The sequence below is a fragment of the Platichthys flesus genome, chromosome 2 (genome assembly GCF_949316205.1).
Source record: "Platichthys flesus chromosome 2, fPlaFle2.1, whole genome shotgun sequence".
Taxonomy (NCBI): Eukaryota; Metazoa; Chordata; class Actinopteri; order Pleuronectiformes; family Pleuronectidae; genus Platichthys; species Platichthys flesus.
In genome coordinates this window covers 15355672-15376270 of record NC_084946.1, presented here as the reverse complement: position 1 = coordinate 15376270, position 20599 = coordinate 15355672, and the positions used below count along the sequence as shown (strand labels likewise).

Genomic DNA, 20599 nt, shown 5'->3' with positions numbered 1-20599 from the left:
TGTTTTATCAGCCCTATTAAAATGCTGCATATTTAAGAGAATATTGGTTTTGATATCTCAAGGTCTCTTATTTCTACAAGACTAGGGTTAGACAACAGTTTCGTTTGGAGAGATAAATAGATTTATTTTATTAAATAGAATATATAAAAAAATAAGATGGCTTTATTTCTATGAAAATAATTCTGCTTTTTATCTGACACCTCTTTCTTTAATCTACAGGGTGACAAAGGAGAAGCTGGAGCAGCCGGAAGAGATGTCAGTTTTGCCAATTCTCCTTCATGTTAATCTTCCTTTAAAGTATCGTGCCTGCCTTAACCTGTCCTCTCTCACCACCTTCGTCCTGCATTGATCCCACCTTCCTGGGCTTTATTGTATTACACATCAACTTTTCCTCTTTTCTTTTCCCCACAACACTTTCCCCCCTCAAGTGTGTATTTATCAACTGGAGCTCACTCTGACATTGACATTACCATCACACTCTCACTCACTGCTGAATCAATAGGCTTCTCAGAAGCAGCTATAAAAATTCACCAGCCTCTAATGATCAGGCTTAGCCTTTAAGGGTGAGCCACTTCTGAGAGAAATCTAAAGGAGCAGCAAATGTCAGCGATGCTGTTTTTCATGTGCAAAGTAATATTAATTATCTCTGGAACATCAGTGGAGGGGTGGCAGCGGCCACCTGCTTTGATTTTATAGTTCAGCCTCTATTATAGCATTGGTGAAAATAGCCCCGTGTGACGAGATTCTCAGTTGTGTTATTGCATATTTTCCAGGGCCGTGATGGGCAGAAAGGAGACCGGGCCCTCCCTGGGCCTTTAGGTCCCTCCGGTCCTCCGGGGCAACCTGGCGTCCCTGGCAACATTGGTCCTCCAGGACAGGTGCATCACATGTAGACCCATTTTACTGTGCTATGAATATCAATGATAGTTGGCATTACTAATCCAAGCACTGTCTCTTAGGTTGTGTATGTGAAAGGCGCTGTAGCGGCACCAATCCCAGGTCCTCAGGGGCCCCCAGGAACCCCTGTGAGTTTGCATGAATTTCTGATGTTAATTGTATATATATATATATATATACCCTGCTTTTTCATTAATGTGATATGCTATGTATAATATGTACAACCTAGGGCTAATGGAGAATGAAAAGGAGAGCAGATACATATAAAACTAGAAGGAAACTTAGTAGAGCACATATAACTCCGCCAAAGCCCAACAGTCTTTTTTTGAAACCAGACCCAAACTATTTAAATTTAAATAGTTTGGGTCTTCACCAAAGTTCACGCACTTATAAAGTGATACATAATTGATGGCTTTTCATCAATAGCCATGAATTATTGTTTGAAAAATCTACAATAACAACATCTCATCTCACATTGTCAAAGTGAGTGGGGAAAAAAAGCTTTCCTGGATCCTCCCTCTGATCCAGATCAGCACCAAACATTACTGTTGTCTTCCCTGAAACATATCGCATCAAGTTTGGTGATAATCTGTTCAGGTAGTTTCTGTCAAAATCCAACAAGCACGAAAGCTCCTTTGCAGAGTTAAAGTTCCTCTGCGTTTAGTTTCTCATAGAATCCTGTTCCATCTTTTTTGTTCTATCATATTGTATCATCATTTTCATTTTGCAGAAGCATCATAGAAAGTAGCAGTGTCTCCCACATGTATGAGCAGTGATGTCTGTTTTATCAAGATGTGTCTCTGTATGCTGCTGCATCCCTCCCACAGTCTTATCTCTTCCTGCTCTTATCAATGTCCTTGCTCTGTCTTTCAGGGCGTCCCAGGGATTCCCGGAGCCGCGGGGGCCAGAGTGAGTCGCACATGTCTTTATTGATCTCAGGTGGTGTTGGATTAACAACCATTTACTGTGTCTTTTTTTTTTACGTCTAATGTTCTTTGCTCCAGGGAGAAAGAGGTTCTCCTGGCCTTAAAGGTGATGCTGTAAGTTAAACTTTCTTTTCTATCATAGTGAAAATGTGACACGATGGAGGCGTCACGTGTTTAGTGTTGACACTTTGATATCTTTTTTATTGGCAGGGGGACCCGGGAGAGGACGGCTCGCCGGGCAAACCTGGGACAGCGGCGGTAAGACATCAGTACAACACCTGTGATGACCAAGCTGTGACCGGCCAATTCATTTAATGCCAATGTGCTTCATCTTTGCTGAAGTTGTTAATTTCTCTCATCAGGATGTATATAAAGCTCTGGCCAGCTATGGTATCCAGGTATGTGGAGTCTGTGTACTTTTCATATTTACATTTCTACGATTCTGTAAAATGTTTGTTTAGTGTCATAAGATTCCTAGTTCCCACGTATTCTATGTTATTTAAGGAGACAGATTTATATATTCGCAGAGACACCATCAGCAGCTTCCCGATATATTTATAACTTGTGTTCATCTGTCCTTCCCCTTGTGTCAACAGTTTAATTAGTTTGAAAATGAAAATGTCATCAGTCCAGTAAAAGTGGATTAACAGAGTTGCCATGAGCAAACTCTGAATGGGATGCGCAAGTAATTTAAATCCACAACAGCACGTAGGGTTTTTGTGACAGACGTGGACCAAAGCCTGATGTAGATCTTTGAGTAAACATAGTCCTAATAGTGTAGAGGAGCTTACTGCCCGTGAGGATGTCTATCTCAGTTACTCAGCATATTATCTTATACAACATTTACCGTCATAATTCTAGGTTGTGTTTAGATTTAGGTTGACATGCTCCTAATGATCAGAAAACACATCACTCTCCTCAATTTCTTCAAACTGTCAACTGCTGCACCCCCTTTTTTTCAACCTGTCAGAAACTAAGCGTTTTAGTTTCTGTCTGAAACTCAAACTGATAGAGCCTTGCTAAAGTCTGCTGCAGGCTCACTCTGTTCTGATTGGTCAATCAGTTGAAGTGCTTGTAGGAAATGTCTGCCTCCACTCTCACTTTACTTTTCTTTGTTAGAAGGCATGCCTGACCAGCAACTACACATTCATTATCCATATGTGGAATATCATAAAGTCATGTGACACAATACAGAAGATTGGACGAACTAGGATCGTTCACAAAAAAAAGCTGTATTACACCCTGGAGTAAAGATAAACACAAAAATTATCATAAGCGTTCTGTAAAATTACCATTTGGCCTCAGAATGTTTTACCAGTTGCTCAGATTTTACAGAAATGATTTTGTCTATACTGACTCAATGACTTTGTCTTTATCTGAGGTCTAAATCATTTCAGAGAGAGACCTGTGTGGCTGAAAGTTATAAAGCCTGTTTCCTTGCTCTGCCCTCCGCACAGGTGTCTGATCTGAAGGTGGTTGTGGACAGAGGGGACCCACCCGTGGCTCCTCCAGTACAGAAGGCAGAGAGAGGCGAAAAAGGAGACAAGGGCGAGTCAGGACCGAGAGGACCATCTGGTTTAGATGTAAGTATGACGAGGCAAAGGGTATAAATAAATACACTTGATGAAGATCTATAGTTAGATAATAAATGTCCATCAACAAAATACGGTTTTATATATATATATATAATATTATATATTCTTCTTTCCACTTCTGGCTAAACATTAGGGTGCTCGTGGTATTCAAGGAGAAAGAGGATCAAAGGGCGATCAAGGAGATCGAGGACCAGTGGGCGCAACAGGGCCTACTGGAAGAGCTATAGGAGAACGAGGGCCAGGGGGACCCCCAGGTTCCGCTGGAGAGTCAGGCAAGCCGGGGATACCGGGTGTTCCTGGGAGAGCTGGGGAGCTGGGAGAGGCTGGAAGACCAGGAGATAAGGTAAAGAGCTGGGTGTCAATAAATCAAGAGGTTGTCATGGACTCATCATGACTTGACTAACCTCATGTCTGTGTATTTTTCAGGGGGAACGGGGAGAGAGAGGTGACAAAGGAGAGGCTGTAAGTTCTTATGTTGGACTGATGTCATCAACATTAATGTTATATCCAAATAGCTTCACCATAATTTGATCACCTCTATCTGTTTGTCAGGGAAAAACTGGGCTTATAGGGCCAGGCGGTCCACCAGGTCAAAAGGTAAACTGCTTTGTATACTGTCTTCTGATGTAGTGAAACTCTGTGATCTAATATTTAGTAAACATAAGAGATATGATGAAGTTCAAAGATATTTTTATGTTTTGTAATTTCTCCAGGGGGCGTCTGCTGATTCTGTACTGGTCGGTACGCCTGGGGCCAGAGGCCCTCCAGGTCTTGTAGGACAGAAGGGAGAGCCTGGTGTAGCAGGACCACAAGGACAAAAAGGAGATCGAGTAAGATACAAAATATATACAAAATCTATTACAGAATCACATATATACAGATCATTTCATGTGAGTGTAAAATGTCTTCAAGGGTTTTGCGGGACCTCAAGGTAATAAAGGAGACAGAGGAGAGGGTGGAGAGAGAGGACGTGATGGCTCATCGGTGAGTTGGCACTCAGAAGCAGTCTAGATTAAACCATTGCAATAACGACACTGACATCTTGGGAAATGTATTATTATATATCATTATTATTATGGTTTGTAAATTCAGGGCTCACCAGGAGAACCGGGACGACCTGGTCAGGATGGGAAAGCGGTAAGTGGGGGGTACGGGGTCTTGTTAATGTGTGCACACATATAAATATAATAAAATAACATTGTGCAAATTTCTGTAGTGAATATTTCAGTCAACAGCTGTGGTAAGTGTATGTTTCTTGTAAAGCAACCATACGTTTTAAAATATCTTACCCATGTTTAATGATTTACAATGTGTTGCCATGTAAGCATAAGATTGTTAATGAATCTAAAATACAACCTGCTCCTTCTTTAGACCTTGAAAATATAAAACAAACAGCATTTCAGTTCCCATCAGAGGACACCATCATGTTTTCCTACCATTTACAGTAATCACTAAAAGTCCAATCACACTGTGGGAAAATTCTGTCTTCTTGCGTAGGTGCATGAATAAATGAACAGAGGAACGTTATTAGACACTTCTCACATTTTTTGTTTTCCCTCCCCTCCGTGTCGGAGCAGGGACCAGCAGGGCCCGCTGGTCCTCGAGGGCAACCAGTGAGTAACCAGTAACCCAATAAATAAAGGCGCCTTCTCTTAGGTTTGACCTGCAGAGTGAATCCACTGGGTTGGCTGAAAGAGCAGAGCAGATGGAGCTCTCTTCTCCCCTCCTTGGGCTGAGGCTTCATAGATCCTGTGCTGCTAACACCTCACTGTCTAACTTCCCTTCTCTCTTCATCTCTGTCCATCTCCTTTTTGTGTTGTTTGTTCCCCCCTCTCCCAACACGGTCCTCTACCAACCTGTCCCCCCCACTCTCCTCTCATCCACCTGCCTCCATCTTTCATCCTCTCCAGGGCCTGCCTGGGTTTCCAGGAGTACTAGGCAGACCGGTAGGTTCTCTGCTGCTGGCTGGCATGCTTGGGCTGTGGCGTAAGGCGGGTTGTGCGAACCCATCCCTGTGGTATCGGATACAAACCTCAGTAGATCTATCTGTGCTGTAGCTCACTTAGCTAGCAGCATAAAAGATGTGTCCGCGTCTAACAACAGGAGAGTAGATCTATCAGAATGCAAACACGGTCATGGACCCTCCAGGAAAAATGTCATCACTTTAATCTCATTTCATTTGTATTGGCCACATCCTTCGGAGAGCGGGGCCTGGGATTTGGGAAGAGTCAGACCTTGATGGGTTCCTCATGAATTATTAATCAAGACCACCTGTCCCCAAAGCATCCGTGTCAAGCTCAGGAGAAGAATTTTGAAGTTGGATTTTAAATGCGTAAAACACCACACATTTGTCAGAGCAGATGAAAGGATGTCAACTGACACCCTGAGCCGCAGTCTCGCCAGGATCCAATGTACAATAGCAGGGGGGAATACTAAATTGAGTGCACTCCAAAAAGTACTTTGTTGTGGAATCGCTGAAGACTGCTTATCATGCATGGAGCTGTGCCTGCTGTCTGTTGCGCACTCATCCCTTGCATAGCACTGATTCCTTCAGTTTACCATGTTAGTGCCTGTTTGCTCACATTGCTGCTCCTCTGTGTTTGTGTCGTCCTACCTGTTGTGATGTTTGTCTTTGTATATTTGTGTCTACTAGAGACGGCGTCATGCCAACCTGCCTGTCTATTATTTATGTTATAATTACATTTACATACAAATTTGAAATGCTGCATATTTATGAACATGTTGGTGAAATTAATGTAATTTAAAGCTAGAGTTTGTAACCCTGGAAAAGCTAAGCAAAAAGCATTGTCTCACAAACAACTGAGCAGCCCTAACTTTTAAAGGAAAAAAAGGCATTTGGAAAAATGCAGTTTATTTGTTTTCTTTCCTAGAGTTAGAAAAAGATTGATACCACTCGCAGGTCTGTTCATTAAACATTAAATAGCCTTAACTCGTTAAATACATAATAACCTTAAGATAATGTCTGTTATGATTTGGTGCTACATATATATAATGTTGAATATGAAGCTACCACCTGTAATCTTACTTGAACTTATCATTAAGACTGGTATGGGGGAAAAGCCTTCCTCTTTATGTCCAAAGTAAACACAATTCATGTAGAAGAAATTCCAGCTCTGCAAATTAACACATTATATCATATCATGTTTGTTTTATCTATATAAAAAGTGTTAATAATGTTATATTTGCTTTTAAATTTTAGATTATTCTCATCTAACTCTTAGCAGGAACGCAAATACGATTTTAAGAAATGTAAAATCATACCTTTAAAATGTGGCCTAAAAAGCATTTTATTAAATACATGTGTTTCACTTTCAGGGAAACGCAGGAGAGCCCGGCATAAGGGGGCCAACTGTAAGTATCACAGTTGATGAGGTAGCTTTACAAATCCACACACGCTTACCAACCGTTTACATGTGTTTTAATTAGGGCCCCATGGGTCCCAACGGGCTTCCAGGTCCATTGGGTGTGAAGGTGAGCTCACTGAGGTGTTACCATTTCAGAATTGTTCATTTTTTCATGTACAAATCAATTTGTTTGTAAATTTGTCGGTCGAAGTAAGAAAAAAATCCTTTTCACAGGGTAATCAAGGAGAACCAGGCATTGGCGTCAAGGTAAAACAGCTACAGGACTACTTTTCGACAAGAGTTTCCACAGACCTATAGAGCCCAGACATATCACAGTCATTGATAACAGATCAGCAGTGTGTGAACTTGTTCCTCTTTGTCTCTGCAGGGTCCTCCTGGTGCCCAGGGGAGCACAGGTCTGCCAGGACCAATAGGTCCCCCAGGAGCTGTTGTAAGTGTTCCCATAAATCACTGCTTCTCTTCAGGGGGAATGAAAAAAAATGCTTTCATGTTTTCTCATGAAAGTCACTGGAAATCTCATGGTGTGTATCACGTTGTTTTCCTTCTGACCCCTGTATGATTTTCTTCCTGCAGGGTCCACAGGGCCCCCCTGGACTGTCGGGGCAGGTGGTGAGTATGCAATCCTGATCCAGCTGCTTCTGTCGCTGCACAGTCAGGAGGTGTCGAACAGGAGAAAAGCTCTGAAACATGTGTACAAAGCTCTTATTGATAAATGGTTTCCGCTGATAGATTTTATGGTCTCAATTTTAAAAAGCAGGATGGGATCTGTTGTCCTTTCAGTTGAAAACATGCATTTTCTGACCCCTGCAACCAACATTTATATTACTACTTTCTTGTTTCTCAGTCAGATTCTTGTTGTGAACTAATGAAGGTTTGTGTAAAGATCCAATCATCAAAGTAACTAGGTGCCTAAGAAATCCACTTCTAAAATGTGACATTGTGTGAAATCTTCCCATTCAATGTTATCTTCCCATTCACAGTGTTTGAGGTGAACTTAACGGATACAAATTTGCAAACCCTTCAGTAACCCTGAATCCAAATTTGACAACACATGCTTACTCTTAAGTACCGATTACAAATACTGAAGAACCTCCTGCTCCTCAGGGTGAAGCTGGTAAACCTGGAGTTCCTGGACGAGATGGGGTGCCTGGCAAAGAGGGAATACATGGATTATCAGGAAAGCAGGTGTGTGTGTCTGTGTTGGTTTGTCACGTTGTCATGTGTATCTGGGATGTGCACCAAGCTGTTTTTATCGGGTCCTCCTTGTTGTCATTGTGTAATTTGTTGCACAGGGCATCGCTGGACCTCCGGGCCAACACGGCTTAAAGGGGGAGCAGGGAGACAGCGGTCCTCCAGGGAAGGTGAGAACATGCTGTGCCTACCGAGGAGCCCCAGGCGAAAAAGGACGAGTGTATGAAATTGGATTTGTGGTTGCTTTTATTGGATATGATGCAGAATGATTTGCTGCCTGAAGTCATATCAAAAAAAAAAATTTCTGTAGCGCTAATATTAGCTTCCCACTGCCAGAGTTTTCATCTGATGCACAGCAATAGGGGGTTCTGAGTATTCCTTCAAGGGCTGCAGCTGTTTGTCCGTCTGGGGCTGGAGCTGCTGTTACCAGACGCCTTCACCAGATATGTGTTTATCTTTTAAAGTTGGTCAAAAGTTCCAATGTTTTTGCTTTAGGTGTTAGGTATTTGATTTCAATTCATTTCTCATGGAGAGACACAGTTCTATGAGTTTTCTGTATGAATGCTCCTCACCTCTTGGAGAGTTGTTGTCTCCGTCTCCCTACACGCAGGCGATGGCCATATGGTCAGAAGCATTATGTGTTCAGGTTATCTGTTTGTCCGTCAATACATCTGTCATATTCAAAACAATATCTAAAGAACTCCTTAAAAATGTTAATTTGTGGTCTGATCAAGGTCACGAAAAACATTTGAATGTAATATCTCAAGAACACCTCGAGGGAATCCTATCACATTATGTATAAACATTCACTTGGATGGAAGCATTACATGATGTAATTTTGATTTTGATATATATATATATATATATATATATATAAGAAACACCCATATGGAATTTCATTACATCTCATACAAACATTCACTGGAACTCAAGATTGATGGGATTAGAATTTAGAAGTCAAAGATGCAAGGTCAGCTAACAAACCCCCAGTTTGCCTTGTGAATGTTTTATCTTAAGAAGGCCTCAAGAGAGTTCTTTCAAATCTTTCTAAAAATGTTCGTTTATGGCCTCTTGTACATAATATCTCAGTTCTTTAGGGGATTTATTCGTATTTCGATCAGTCGTCAAATGGACTCAAAGAAGAACTGATTCGTTTTCCGTGATCAAAGGTCACAGTGATTGACATTCAAAGGGTAAATCTCACTTGCTGACCCAGCAGAATTAGTTTCCTCGTGTTTCAAACATGTTCAGATGCTTTTTCCTGCTCTCACAGGACACTCACAGGTCTATATTATCTGGTGCAGAACAGACCCAGAGGCTTTTCACAGAATTGCAGTAAATGTAGGGAAAGTCCAGTGGAGGCTTGTAGTGCCGCCCTCTCTGCAAGTAACTGAGGCATCGACCGTGAGTTTAAATAAATGCTTCCATAACATTTTTATAATATTAAAGCATAAAATTGCAGCCCTGCAGTCAGTTGGCAAGCGATACATTGTGATTTCGAATTTCTCATGACCTGCAATTTATACAGTGGATGTAATAACATGTGGTTTGTCAGAATGTGAGTTGGGCTCTATGCTCAGATATAATAAGAAAGAGACGACTCTTTAACAGATGTATTGTGCTGCTGTAGGTCAACTCTATCACAGTCTGTGCACTCCTTGTCACTCCATCATTTTATAAGATAAAATAAAACTGAAAGGAACTGTCAAATCACAAGGATTCGGGTGTTCAAGTGAAACTGTTAAAGATTTCCCCTGACATCATTATTTAAAGGCTTCTCAGGACAAAGGAGTCAACCGAACCGCTGAATTATTGTTGTCTCGGTCGCTGTCTGTAGTTGAATGACTGCAGACATCTGTTAAGAGGGACTGGCTTGACGAAGCTTGTCCCAATTCTGTCAAGGAGGATCTCAATTAAGTCAGATTTCAGCTCAGTGAGACTGAAAATGACAGAGAAAGTCAAATAACTGTCTCTCAAGTCATCACATCATCACAAAGTCCAATTCATCTTTTCTTCTTCCTGATTTACTAGACAATGCTCGGTGCAGCTTTTTTATAATGCCTCCACGATGGTTTGATTTTGGTCGTCAAAGGTCAAGTTCACAGTGAATTCACATGAGTCTGTAAAAAATGTGTGTAGACAAACTGCACTGATGGTTGGTGGAGGCATACAACTGCAGTGTAGTATTTCTAGTTTCCAATTGTGATTATTTCTCAGCGCTTTTCATTTTGCCACTTACTGCTTGTAACAACTTATGTGGTAGTTCATGCTCATGCTGTAAGAGATCGTTAATTTTACAATAGATTGTTGAGTTTCGTACTCAGACATGTAACATAACTAGTTTCCACCCTGAATTGAATCAAGGATGTTGGGATTACACCATATGGTAAAGTACGTATGTCTTAACCACTATGCCACTAGATATCCCACCCTGTTTGTGCAAAGAGTTTTTCCTCATTCTCGTAGTGTGGTTTCTCTCCCCTGGTCAAATGTGGCTCGACAAAAAGACAAAGATGGAGCTTGCTTGTGTTGTGCTCAGTATTCACTGCCACCCCTGCTGTTTGTGTTGCTGACACGAATCGTGACAAATATCTCGAGCAGTGCCCTCACTGCTGAAGGCCTCAGGTTTAGCACCTTGGACGGAGCCACAGTGACACTGTCAGTGAGTTCAGCGGTTTGATAAATAACTAGGCAACATGTGTCTGCGAAGGGCCATCTGCTGAGCAGCTCCACCATTTGTTCTCACAAACACACACACACACACACACACACTCACACACACATACACATACTCAGACACATGCACAATCACACAAAACAAAGTTGGAGTAACATTGCATTTTTCTAGCTCCACAGTTGCAACCTTTTTAGCCTCCACTTTCTTTCACAACTTTTCTTGATGTTATTACAGTCAAAACCAATGACTGTTTTTAAAAATGGACAACATGACTGCCCTCTGCAGTGCAAGTGACCTCCTTCCTACATGTTCAATATTAAACAATACTTCAATAATGCACTTTATACTGCTTCTTGCACACACCATTCACACACTGTCAGGGGCAATGTGGAGTGTACTATCTCGCTCAAGGACACTTAAAAATGGTTAGAGGACGGCCCTCTCTACTTCCTGAGTCACGCTCACCTGTTTACATTCAGACGATGGTCAAAACAGATTAGCAGGAAGAGTTGTGCATTTGTTGTGCGTCCATGCTGATGACGTCATGCTGCATTGGGAGCTGGATTGTTGGGCTGATGTGATACTTGAAAGCTCCGGCTTTTAAGCACACAATGAAACATCATTTTTCTGTACTTCTCACAGGCACACACCATTCACACACTGTCAGGGGCAATGTGGAGTGTACTATCTCGCTCAAGGACACTTAAAAATGGTTAGAGGACGGCCCTCTCTACTTCCTGAGTCACGCTCACCTGTTTACATTCAGACGATGGTCAAAACAGATTAGCAGGAAGAGTTGTGCATTTGTTGTGCGTCCATGCTGATGACGTCATGCTGCATTGGGAGCTGGATTGTTGGGCTGATGTGATACTTGAAAGCTCCGGCTTTTAAGCACACAATGAAACATCATTTTTCTGTACTTCTCACAGGCAGTGGCTGGACCCCCTGGACCCAAAGGACAAACTGTGAGTCACTTTAATTCGCCTTGACATTGAAGTGTCTCTTTTTTTAGTTGTAGACTTTTGAACACTATTAAATTCAGTTAATGCAGCCTGGTCCAGAAATAGAAAAACTAAAAACCTGAAGGTGAATCGAGCTGACGTTACTCTGCTGGTCCTGATTGACGCAGGGTCCTCCTGGTCTAACGCTGCCAGGCACGGCTGGAGAGACAGGTCTACCTGGGGAGAAGGTGAGTCTGACCAAAGCCTTTAGATCTGAAGACTCTGTAAGTAGGACTGAAACAGTTCAGTGCTCTCTCATTGAAACTGCATGCTGTGATTCAGGGAAACAGAGGGGATAAAGGTGTTGCTGGCATCAGAGGGGAAAGAGTGAGTATAATCCTGCTGTAAATCAACACAGAAACTTAACGTTAACACAACAACATGTTCAAGTGTGATTTGTCGTTACACCAGGGAGTGCCTGGTGAAGCAGGGGACCCTGGAGAAGATGTGAGTCAACCTTGCATGGTTCCGTCTTATACTGTGATGTGCTGACTGTCCATCAGTCTCATTCTAATGAACAAGAAATTTAAAAAACACTTTACAGGATTCGTCACAAATTTTCACTTGGATTCAGTGATTCATTAATTTGTCCTTCTGGGCCTGCTGGACTAAACCGAATGAGAGACCAGTTAAATGCTTTACAGTAGTACAGTTTAAAAAATAAGAAATGGACTTGAGAGCTCAGGAACGCTAAAACACATTCAACTACGGGACCAAATCAAGAGCTCTGCACGTAGTAGACATTGTCAAAGTCTGAAAACAAAAGAATCCTTCATAAATGTAAATACGGAGATTTACAAACCACTGGTAACGCTCAAGAGCAGAAATGCCGATGAGATTTTGTGAGAAAGCATCTTAAAAGTCGTCCCTGTTCTCGATCAAGATTCTTCAGGCAGACGAAACCGAGATTAACTTGGAGAAGGAGGCGTATGGAAAATGAAACGACTCCTGATCCAACGACACCAGCTGTCAAACATGGTGGAGTCAGTTCTGATGAATGGGCATGTATGGCTGCCAATAGCACTGAGTCACTGATGTTTGATGATGTGACGTCTGATTGAAGTAGCTGGATGAATTCTGAAGTGCGCAGGGCTACACGATCCACTCAGTTTCACGCAAATGCTGCAGAACTGATTGGACGGTGCTTCACAGTACAGACGGATAACGAACCAAATCATACGGCGAAAGCTATTGAGCATGCCTCTCACTTAGTGGCTAGAAAGACTCAGAAAGAGCGAGGGAGGCCTGGCAGAGCTTCTCTAGTGGGTGACTGTTTGGGGATGTCCACGGGCTCCTGGCTTCACAGTCATTCACTGCAAATATGCTTTTTTTTTATCCCAGTACTAAAAATAATACTTATTTTATTACATGCAGTTGCTTTTGAGGCTGTGGAAATGAAGGAGCTCTGTATAAAAATGCCTGTAATTCTTAAACAGTTAATATTTGTCTTAAACTTTATGTCATAAATGAATCACAACTGCAGAAACGTTGTTCGCAAATCTGTTGAGGTGGTGTAAAAAGGGTCACTTGTGTCACTGCCCAAATACTTAATAGTACCCATATTTATATAAATATATATATATATCAGTATATACATATATATATCCACTTTAATATTTTGTGTTTTAGTAGAAGGACATTTGGTAATTTCTACAATAGTTGTTAAATAAATATTATATATAATATTACAATATTCAACGCCGGTCAAATGATTTAATCCAACTTTAATCAACCAGTTTACTATCACAATGTGATTTCAGTCTCTGGACCTTCTATCTAAAATTCTCGACTGTAATTAAGGCCGATCTCCTCCGAGGATGAACTTTTTTGATTATTTGTCGTCCTTGAGGTTAACGAGCCATGATAACCAGGATGCAAACAGGGAACTGATGGAATATGTCTGCCCCAGCAGTATAATAAAAGTCAAAGTGACATTCGGAGAGACTATACAAATAAATACAAAGCTTTGCTTTTTGTTATTATTATTTACAATCAATTAATGTTTTATTTTAAAATAAGTTATTGCTGTCGGTTTAAAAAAATCCCAAAACATAAAATCTTCTTTTTATGCAGGGCGCGCAGGGACCTCCTGGATCAAAAGGAGATAAGGTGAGTTTTTGCTTTATGTTTTATTATTTTCCATGAAACAAAATAGCATCAATCTAACAGTTATGAAATTTGTGTTGCAGGGAGAGAAGGGCATCGGTCTGGCAGGTCCTCCTGGTCGGGACGGGCCTCAAGGTTTAAAAGTGAGTAGCAGCATGTGGTGCATCAGAGGATAATTTATGTATTTAGATCTCTAATTAGTTACTGTGGTTAAAAAAATCTAAATGTGATTGTATTTCAGGGGGATCCAGGTCTTCCTGGTACAGCTGGTCCCCCAGGACCACTGGGAAAGTCTGGTACTGCTGGACCGCCAGGCCTGAGAGGAGAAAGTGGACAATCCGGACCTCCAGGACCACCCGGGGAGAGGGTTCGTGGAGCTGCTGATCACATATTACTCTTTTAACCTCAACCTCTGTGTTCTCAGTTTCAACTAATGAGTTTCATTTCATTCAGGGTCTCCAAGGTTTTGGAGGCCGTGCTGGAAATGTTGGACCTCCTGGTCCTTCTGGGCCTGCTGGACAAGCAGTGAGTTTACATCCGGGTTTTATTACACAGTGTTCATACAAAAGTTACTGTCTATAATCCGGACTTTGTGAATCTTTTAATGAATGCTTCTAGTCAGTTTTCTAAGGATAGTCTTCATGTAGTTTAATCTCTCTTACAGTTCTTGTAAACTTTTTCTGAGTAACTTACATATTTTATATATTTTTGAAGACTGCTGGTTGAGGCATATTGTTTCACGTAAAATAAGTTTAGTAATCCTAGTTATTTCATCAATAAAAAAGCAATGACATTTGGGCACTTTACTATTTAAAACAACATTTTATTTCTTTATTTATTCAATTGATTACTCTAACCAATAACCTGTACATATAGCTGTGTAAAAGACTGGTATTTTCAAAAGATCAATAAAATTAAATAAAATTTAAATCTTGTTTTTAATCAAGTAATCTGTCAGAGAGAGGATAAGAGAGAATTCAACAATTGTTAATTATTTTTATGTAATCAATATTGTGTTTTATAGGGCTCTGCTGGTACCAACGGGGTCAAAGGTGACAAGGTAACTACTCAAGCAGACAAATATATCTGTTTAACTGCGTGAATGTTAAAGGATTTTTTTTTAAGGATATTCATATAATCTTTGTTGCCAGGGGGAAGTTGGCGTTGGCATGCCTGGTGCCAGAGGAGAGAGAGGAGATCCAGGGCCACGAGTAAGTCTTCGGTCGCTCTGTAATATCACTGAAAATGGTGATCTAATATGAACTGGCCTCTGGAGGATGGAAACTAAGAGTGACGTGGTTGTGTGTCTTCTTTTGTTTGTCATTGCTGTAGGGCGAGGAGGGACGAGCTGGCGTGGACGGGGAAAGAGGCTCATCTGTAAATATCAAATGTTTTCCTGTCAATCCATCACTCAGGAACACCACAGATATCGAGAGACAGACCCGCGTCAAGCTTTCAAGATCTGCTTCAGGGTTCTACTTTGAAAAGGCCCAATCCGTCGGTAGACCATCTACATGGAGGCATAGAGGGAAAAACAGCTGTATAAGATTATTTTTTCTCATGTGGTGATTATGGAGGAGCTATTATTTTCCAAGGACAATGCTTCTCTTAGACAATTGACTGACTATACTGATGATTATAACAGTCTTCCCTTCTAGTGTTGCAATACAATATTTCCAAGCAATGTCAACTGGAGAGTAGTCTACCTGAGATCACTGAGATATTTAAATGAAAACTTGCTTAGGTGTAGAAACGTGCATGGTCTTTATGATTATGATGAATTTTATTATTATTATTCGGATCATTATTATTGTGTAGCCATGAAGCATGGGTGTGTCTCTGTGTTCATCAGGGTCCCGCAGGGTCTCGTGGTATTCGTGGAGAGAAGGTAAATACCATCAGTTATTTTCTCACTGCAATTGTCCTCGTGTTTTAAGTAGCTCTAGCTTGGTCTTCTGCTCATCCATTCCAGTGAAACATATTGACGTGCTGTCAATCTTTTTTATTTCAGGGAGACGGCGGACTTCCAGGTGACAAAGGAGAGAAGGTGTGGATAATTTAATATCGAATAAGCTCCACTACTGCTCACTCTTCTCTCTCTTTGTTTATTCCCCCGGCCAAGGAGATTATGTTTTCATTTGCATGCGTTTGTCTGCTGTTTGTCAGTGGCATAAACAAAAACCACAGGATGGATTAGCATGAATCTTGAGGGAAGGATATGATATGGGTCAGGAAAGAACCCATTCAATTTTGGTATAAATCTGGATCAGGGGGCGGAACCACTTTCTTTCACTTTCTGTTGCTTTTTTATCCCACTCCAGAGAGGGTGCTTTTTTTTTTAACATTATGTTGATTTCTCATGGAATCTTATTTGAATTGTGATTAAATTAAAATCAGACATGTTGATGTTAATTTCCACGAGTGTGCAATATCATGTGGAAACATATAAAATCAGGATATAGTGGATTTAAATGTGATTTCATTGGGCTGTAGGCTTTTTCCAGCTGCTGTTTGGTAGAAACCTGTAACTACTTAGCTATAATGTTTGTTTTAATTTAAGGTGAACTTCGGGCCTTGGCAGAGGTATGAGGGGCATTTTAGTTTTGCTAAATCCAACAGTGACACAAAATGGAGACAGAGGGAACTATATTGTTTGAAGTGGCTGTTTGTTAAAGATATTTACTGTATTGCGAGGAGGAGAAATAGGAGTAAACACAATGTTAAACTAAGTGTCTCTCAGAAAATAGCAATAAGATAAAACATTGTGTGTTGATTTTTTGGCTTTGATAAGAAACTGTTAACAGATGTACGTTCCCTCATAGGGGGACACTGTGCTCGTGGGAGGACCTACTGGAGAAAAGGGCAACAACGGCGAAACAGTCAGTGAACACACAAGCATTTGTTTATTATCCTAAAATTACTATTCTATTCTATATTCTTACATGTTTGGTTTTTCATTTAAGGGTGACAGGGGACCCAAAGGTGTGCAAGGAGAAAAGGGGGTGAAGGGTCAAGAAGGACCTCCAGGACAACAGGTAAATTATTTTGTCCTATTGAAACAGAGGTGATAGTTTTCATACTTTAATTATCTGTGATTTTTTTTTCAGAGAAATAAACAAATTGTTTGGTGAGGTAATAACTGAAAATAGAGAAAAATGTAGATGTGAGTTTCCAGGAGCACAAAATGTCCTCTTCACTTTTATTGTTTTACTCAACTATTGTCCAAAAGTGTTACTTTATTTTTCTTCTTATAAAGTTAACCTTTATTTAATAATTATCAAACTTGTTTTCAATTAAGTTTACTTTATTTACTTGAATATAGGAGTGTATAATATAAAATAATAGATTTAGTTAATCTGAAGGCCATTCTAATCAAGCAGGAAGGCAGGAGGACATTTAGGCAGCATACTGTGATTTTGCAGTAACCAAAACCTGCAGATAGATGAAATGTCCCTGTGTGTTATTATGAATAGTTAATATATATAGTTGTCTGTATGTGTGTATTTAACATCAGGGTCTGAGGGGAGAACCAGGAGAGAGAGGCTCCACTGGGTTCCAGGGTGCACGTGGCCCTGGTGGACAGAAGGCGAGTGACACTGTGCATTTAGCTGTGATTAAAATCAGTGTCATAATTAACAGCGAAGCCAGTCAGTGCGTCTTCGGAGCAGGTAATAGTGTCACTGCTTTAATTACTGTAATTCTGTTTTCTCGCTGCAGGGAGAAGCCGGTCAGCCCGGAGTACCCGGCGAATCGGTCTGTGCTTTTGCTTCCAACCAAACCCACCATCTTCATTTCCTAACGTGGGTTTCTCTCTGTGGTGTTCAGACGTGTTCTTTCTTGTCTTTCAGGGTTTATCAGGAAAAGATGGACTGTCAGGACACAAGGGCGACAAGGGAGAGCTTGGTATCGCAGGAATGAGAGGAGTGAAGGTATTTTCACTGTTTGTGAGGCAGTGTGTGTTCACTCTGTGTGGATTCAACCTTGGGAGTATTTTTCACAGGTGGTGAAGACCAACAACAGCCTAAAATGTATACCATTGCAAAGGATTAATACGAATTCTATTATGAATATACATAGACAAAAGATTTGCTTCCACCTCAACATCGTGTATGATAATTAATGTCTGAAATGAGGGTTTACTCAGCCTGAGACTGAATTCCCATTTCATTAGAATTCTGTTTGAATCACTGAACCAGCCAAATACGTGGGAGATGATTCAGAGGAAAGCAGGCAGCCTGGTGTTTCTATTATTATTGTTTTTATTATCATAAACTTTATTTCATCAGATGATCTCAATGTGATAAACATTATACAAATATTATTCAGCCAGTCACACACAGGCATATACATACAAAGCACCCGAACAGCACCCATATAATAATAAATAGTCGCAGAAACTTAAAAATGGCACATTGTTCAAATTCTTCCAGTTACGTTAGCTCTGTATAAAAACAGGGGGAAGATGAGCATGGCTCCGTCCAAAGATTAGTGATGAACGCAAAACATCTTGGAGCAGTAACTTTACCGAGACTTCACTTGTTTACTGGCAACTAGTCAAACACATAACATCCCATAAAGTGGTGAATTGTCATTTTTGGAAAGATATAACAAATAAGCTATAACATTATATAATGCATTGGTTGGTGTATTTTGTTATCCTGGTAAGTTAACTGCCTGTTTCATAGATTGTTTATAAAGCTGGACTCAATGTCTCCACCTCCTCCCACAATCAAGAAATGAAGCTAAAATATCCCAGATGTGAAAGCTGCCATCTTACACATTTGAAGTCAGAGTGTGCATACTAGCGACCGGGGCCTGGCGCTGTGCTAGCGGTGTTCTGTCGATGATAACTCTGTGTGTATATATCCTTAACCACTCAGTTGTCAGTCAAGATGTTTCACCTTGTTTTTATAGCTTCAACTAACCAATTAAAACCAAATTTGCCTGAAACATAAACACTGGGTTATATATCAGTATAAAAACTACCCCAAATCACAGAACCCGACCACCATTATTTGACGTGTACTTTTCTTTTTAGTTTAGTCCACTTCTCATCCACTAACATGGAGGGGGCATAATTTAGGACCTATAACGCAGCCATCTTATGGCCCACACTGGTGGCCATCGAATCAGTCTCGCTTCACATTTGGGGATTTGTCATCGTCGATCTTTATACACAGTCTGTGGACTGCACCTGTATAAAAATATGAATTAATTGTAAATTCTATTAAAGGGACATCATTATTGTATAGTCTATGGTATTACTACCACCTGCTGGACATGAGAGAAACAGCTTGCTGTAGCTTTTCCTTTTCTCACATCTCAAGCTCCTTTTCTTAATCTCTGCTGGACTTTGGACCCAAGTGAAAACAATGCGCAGACATCTTTTATAAATCTCCTGGGACCTAAAGTTCAACCAAATTTTGGTCAAAACTCGGCTGTAGTTGTTACAAGGATCTACAGTAATGTAGGCAGAATTGTCAACTTTATGTTAGTAATATTAGGTGTTATGAAGTAAAACAAGCAGAATGGGAGCGAAGGATATTTTCTTCCCCATGCTCATGCTGTTTATCGTTACTCTACAGTACATTTTTATGAACTATAGCATTAAAGCTGTATCCAGGTGTCCTGTACTTGAGTTCCGTGTCGAAGCAGCTACCTCTGCATCATATCCGCTCTTGTTGGGAGCTTTTATGCTAAATGTGTTTCTCTGTATGTAGAAGTGCACGCTCTTGTGCACAGGAACCAGCCTGCGTGGTGGGTCAGTGTATGGATGTACGGATGTGCTCTCTGATGGTTTAATACTTTTTGTCTCTTTGTGACTCACCAGTCTGTTTTCAGAAACACAGATTTCTGTCAGTGATACACTTGTATGTTTCCAGGGTGACCGAGGACCCAAGGGGGCTTGTGGTAGCGATGGACCCAAAGGAGATAAGGTGAGATGGAGACTGACAGAAAAATGGTACATTGTAGGAAGAGGACAAGAAACGGCTTTGCACTGTGGGATTTTTATTCTGCTATAATATCCAATAAACAGAAGCATGTTTAACATATAGTGTTGGCTGCTGGTATATGAAGCCTGCGAGGGAATAAATGAAGTGAGTCAGACTTGTATGAGTCACATATGGCATGGCAAGTAAAACTAAATATGTGAGTGTATATGTGCTCAGGGGGATGCTGGTATTCATGGACGATCGGGCTTACCAGGAAGAAAAGGTGAACAGGTATGACTCATAATCTGTAGGAAAGAAATGCATCATGTGGTGTGTCATATGTCTTTATGTGACTTTTAAAGATTAGTTGTCATCAGTTTCTGCTCTCTGCGTTTTTCAGGGGGAAGTCGGACCCTCTGGGGCCTCTGGCAGCCCCGGAAAAGAAGGACTAGTGGGCCCCAAGGTATGCACTCTATTATAGTAAATGTATTAGTCCAAAGACTTCCTCTAAGAGTGAAGTATAACTACTTTTCTTTGTCTTTGTAGGGAGATCGTGGCTTTGATGGGCTTGCGGGACCCAAAGGAACTCAGGGAGAGAAAGGTGAAAGGGTGAGTTGGTAACTTACTCTTTTCTGGCACTGTTTTCATTCAGGTCTAAAAGTAACCTCATGACAATCACACTATACTCTGTTCATAGTCTTCACATTCTGCAGCATCACTCAACCTCACAATCCAAGTAAAGCTAAGTTGTTTTGAGACATGACCCTGTGCATAAGATTTGTCCAGAAAAATTAGTCTCTCAACACATTAACGTTCAGGTGAGGGGTGACGACTGGGTAGATCCTGCAGAAGGCAGGACAAGAGGTATTCATTTCACTGCGGAAATC

General features: G+C 40.9%; 1 protein-coding gene across 1 annotated transcript in view; it reads left to right on the top strand.

Annotated features, from left to right (window-relative positions):
* Positions 1-20599, top strand: part of col7a1 (collagen, type VII, alpha 1) — a 65009-nt gene that overhangs the window by 34734 nt on the left and 9676 nt on the right. Inside the window, exons 66-109 of the mRNA XM_062400896.1 lie at positions 220-255; positions 774-878; positions 960-1025; positions 1771-1806; positions 1902-1937; positions 2034-2081; positions 2186-2221; positions 3281-3406; positions 3552-3761; positions 3845-3880; positions 3971-4015; positions 4132-4248; positions 4331-4402; positions 4511-4555; positions 4996-5031; positions 6755-6790; positions 6866-6910; positions 7018-7050; positions 7172-7234; positions 7378-7413; positions 7909-7989; positions 8097-8165; positions 11602-11637; positions 11802-11861; positions 11956-12000; positions 12085-12120; positions 13747-13782; positions 13863-13922; positions 14021-14146; positions 14233-14304; positions 14804-14839; positions 14931-14990; positions 15112-15156; positions 15632-15667; positions 15791-15826; positions 16602-16658; positions 16743-16814; positions 17294-17365; positions 17497-17532; positions 17628-17708; positions 19662-19715; positions 19950-20003; positions 20113-20175; positions 20259-20321. Of these exons, the coding sequence (XP_062256880.1) occupies positions 220-255; positions 774-878; positions 960-1025; positions 1771-1806; positions 1902-1937; positions 2034-2081; positions 2186-2221; positions 3281-3406; positions 3552-3761; positions 3845-3880; positions 3971-4015; positions 4132-4248; positions 4331-4402; positions 4511-4555; positions 4996-5031; positions 6755-6790; positions 6866-6910; positions 7018-7050; positions 7172-7234; positions 7378-7413; positions 7909-7989; positions 8097-8165; positions 11602-11637; positions 11802-11861; positions 11956-12000; positions 12085-12120; positions 13747-13782; positions 13863-13922; positions 14021-14146; positions 14233-14304; positions 14804-14839; positions 14931-14990; positions 15112-15156; positions 15632-15667; positions 15791-15826; positions 16602-16658; positions 16743-16814; positions 17294-17365; positions 17497-17532; positions 17628-17708; positions 19662-19715; positions 19950-20003; positions 20113-20175; positions 20259-20321 (2649 nt within the window). The remainder of the gene's footprint in view (positions 1-219; positions 256-773; positions 879-959; positions 1026-1770; positions 1807-1901; positions 1938-2033; positions 2082-2185; positions 2222-3280; positions 3407-3551; positions 3762-3844; positions 3881-3970; positions 4016-4131; positions 4249-4330; positions 4403-4510; positions 4556-4995; positions 5032-6754; positions 6791-6865; positions 6911-7017; positions 7051-7171; positions 7235-7377; positions 7414-7908; positions 7990-8096; positions 8166-11601; positions 11638-11801; positions 11862-11955; positions 12001-12084; positions 12121-13746; positions 13783-13862; positions 13923-14020; positions 14147-14232; positions 14305-14803; positions 14840-14930; positions 14991-15111; positions 15157-15631; positions 15668-15790; positions 15827-16601; positions 16659-16742; positions 16815-17293; positions 17366-17496; positions 17533-17627; positions 17709-19661; positions 19716-19949; positions 20004-20112; positions 20176-20258; positions 20322-20599) is intronic.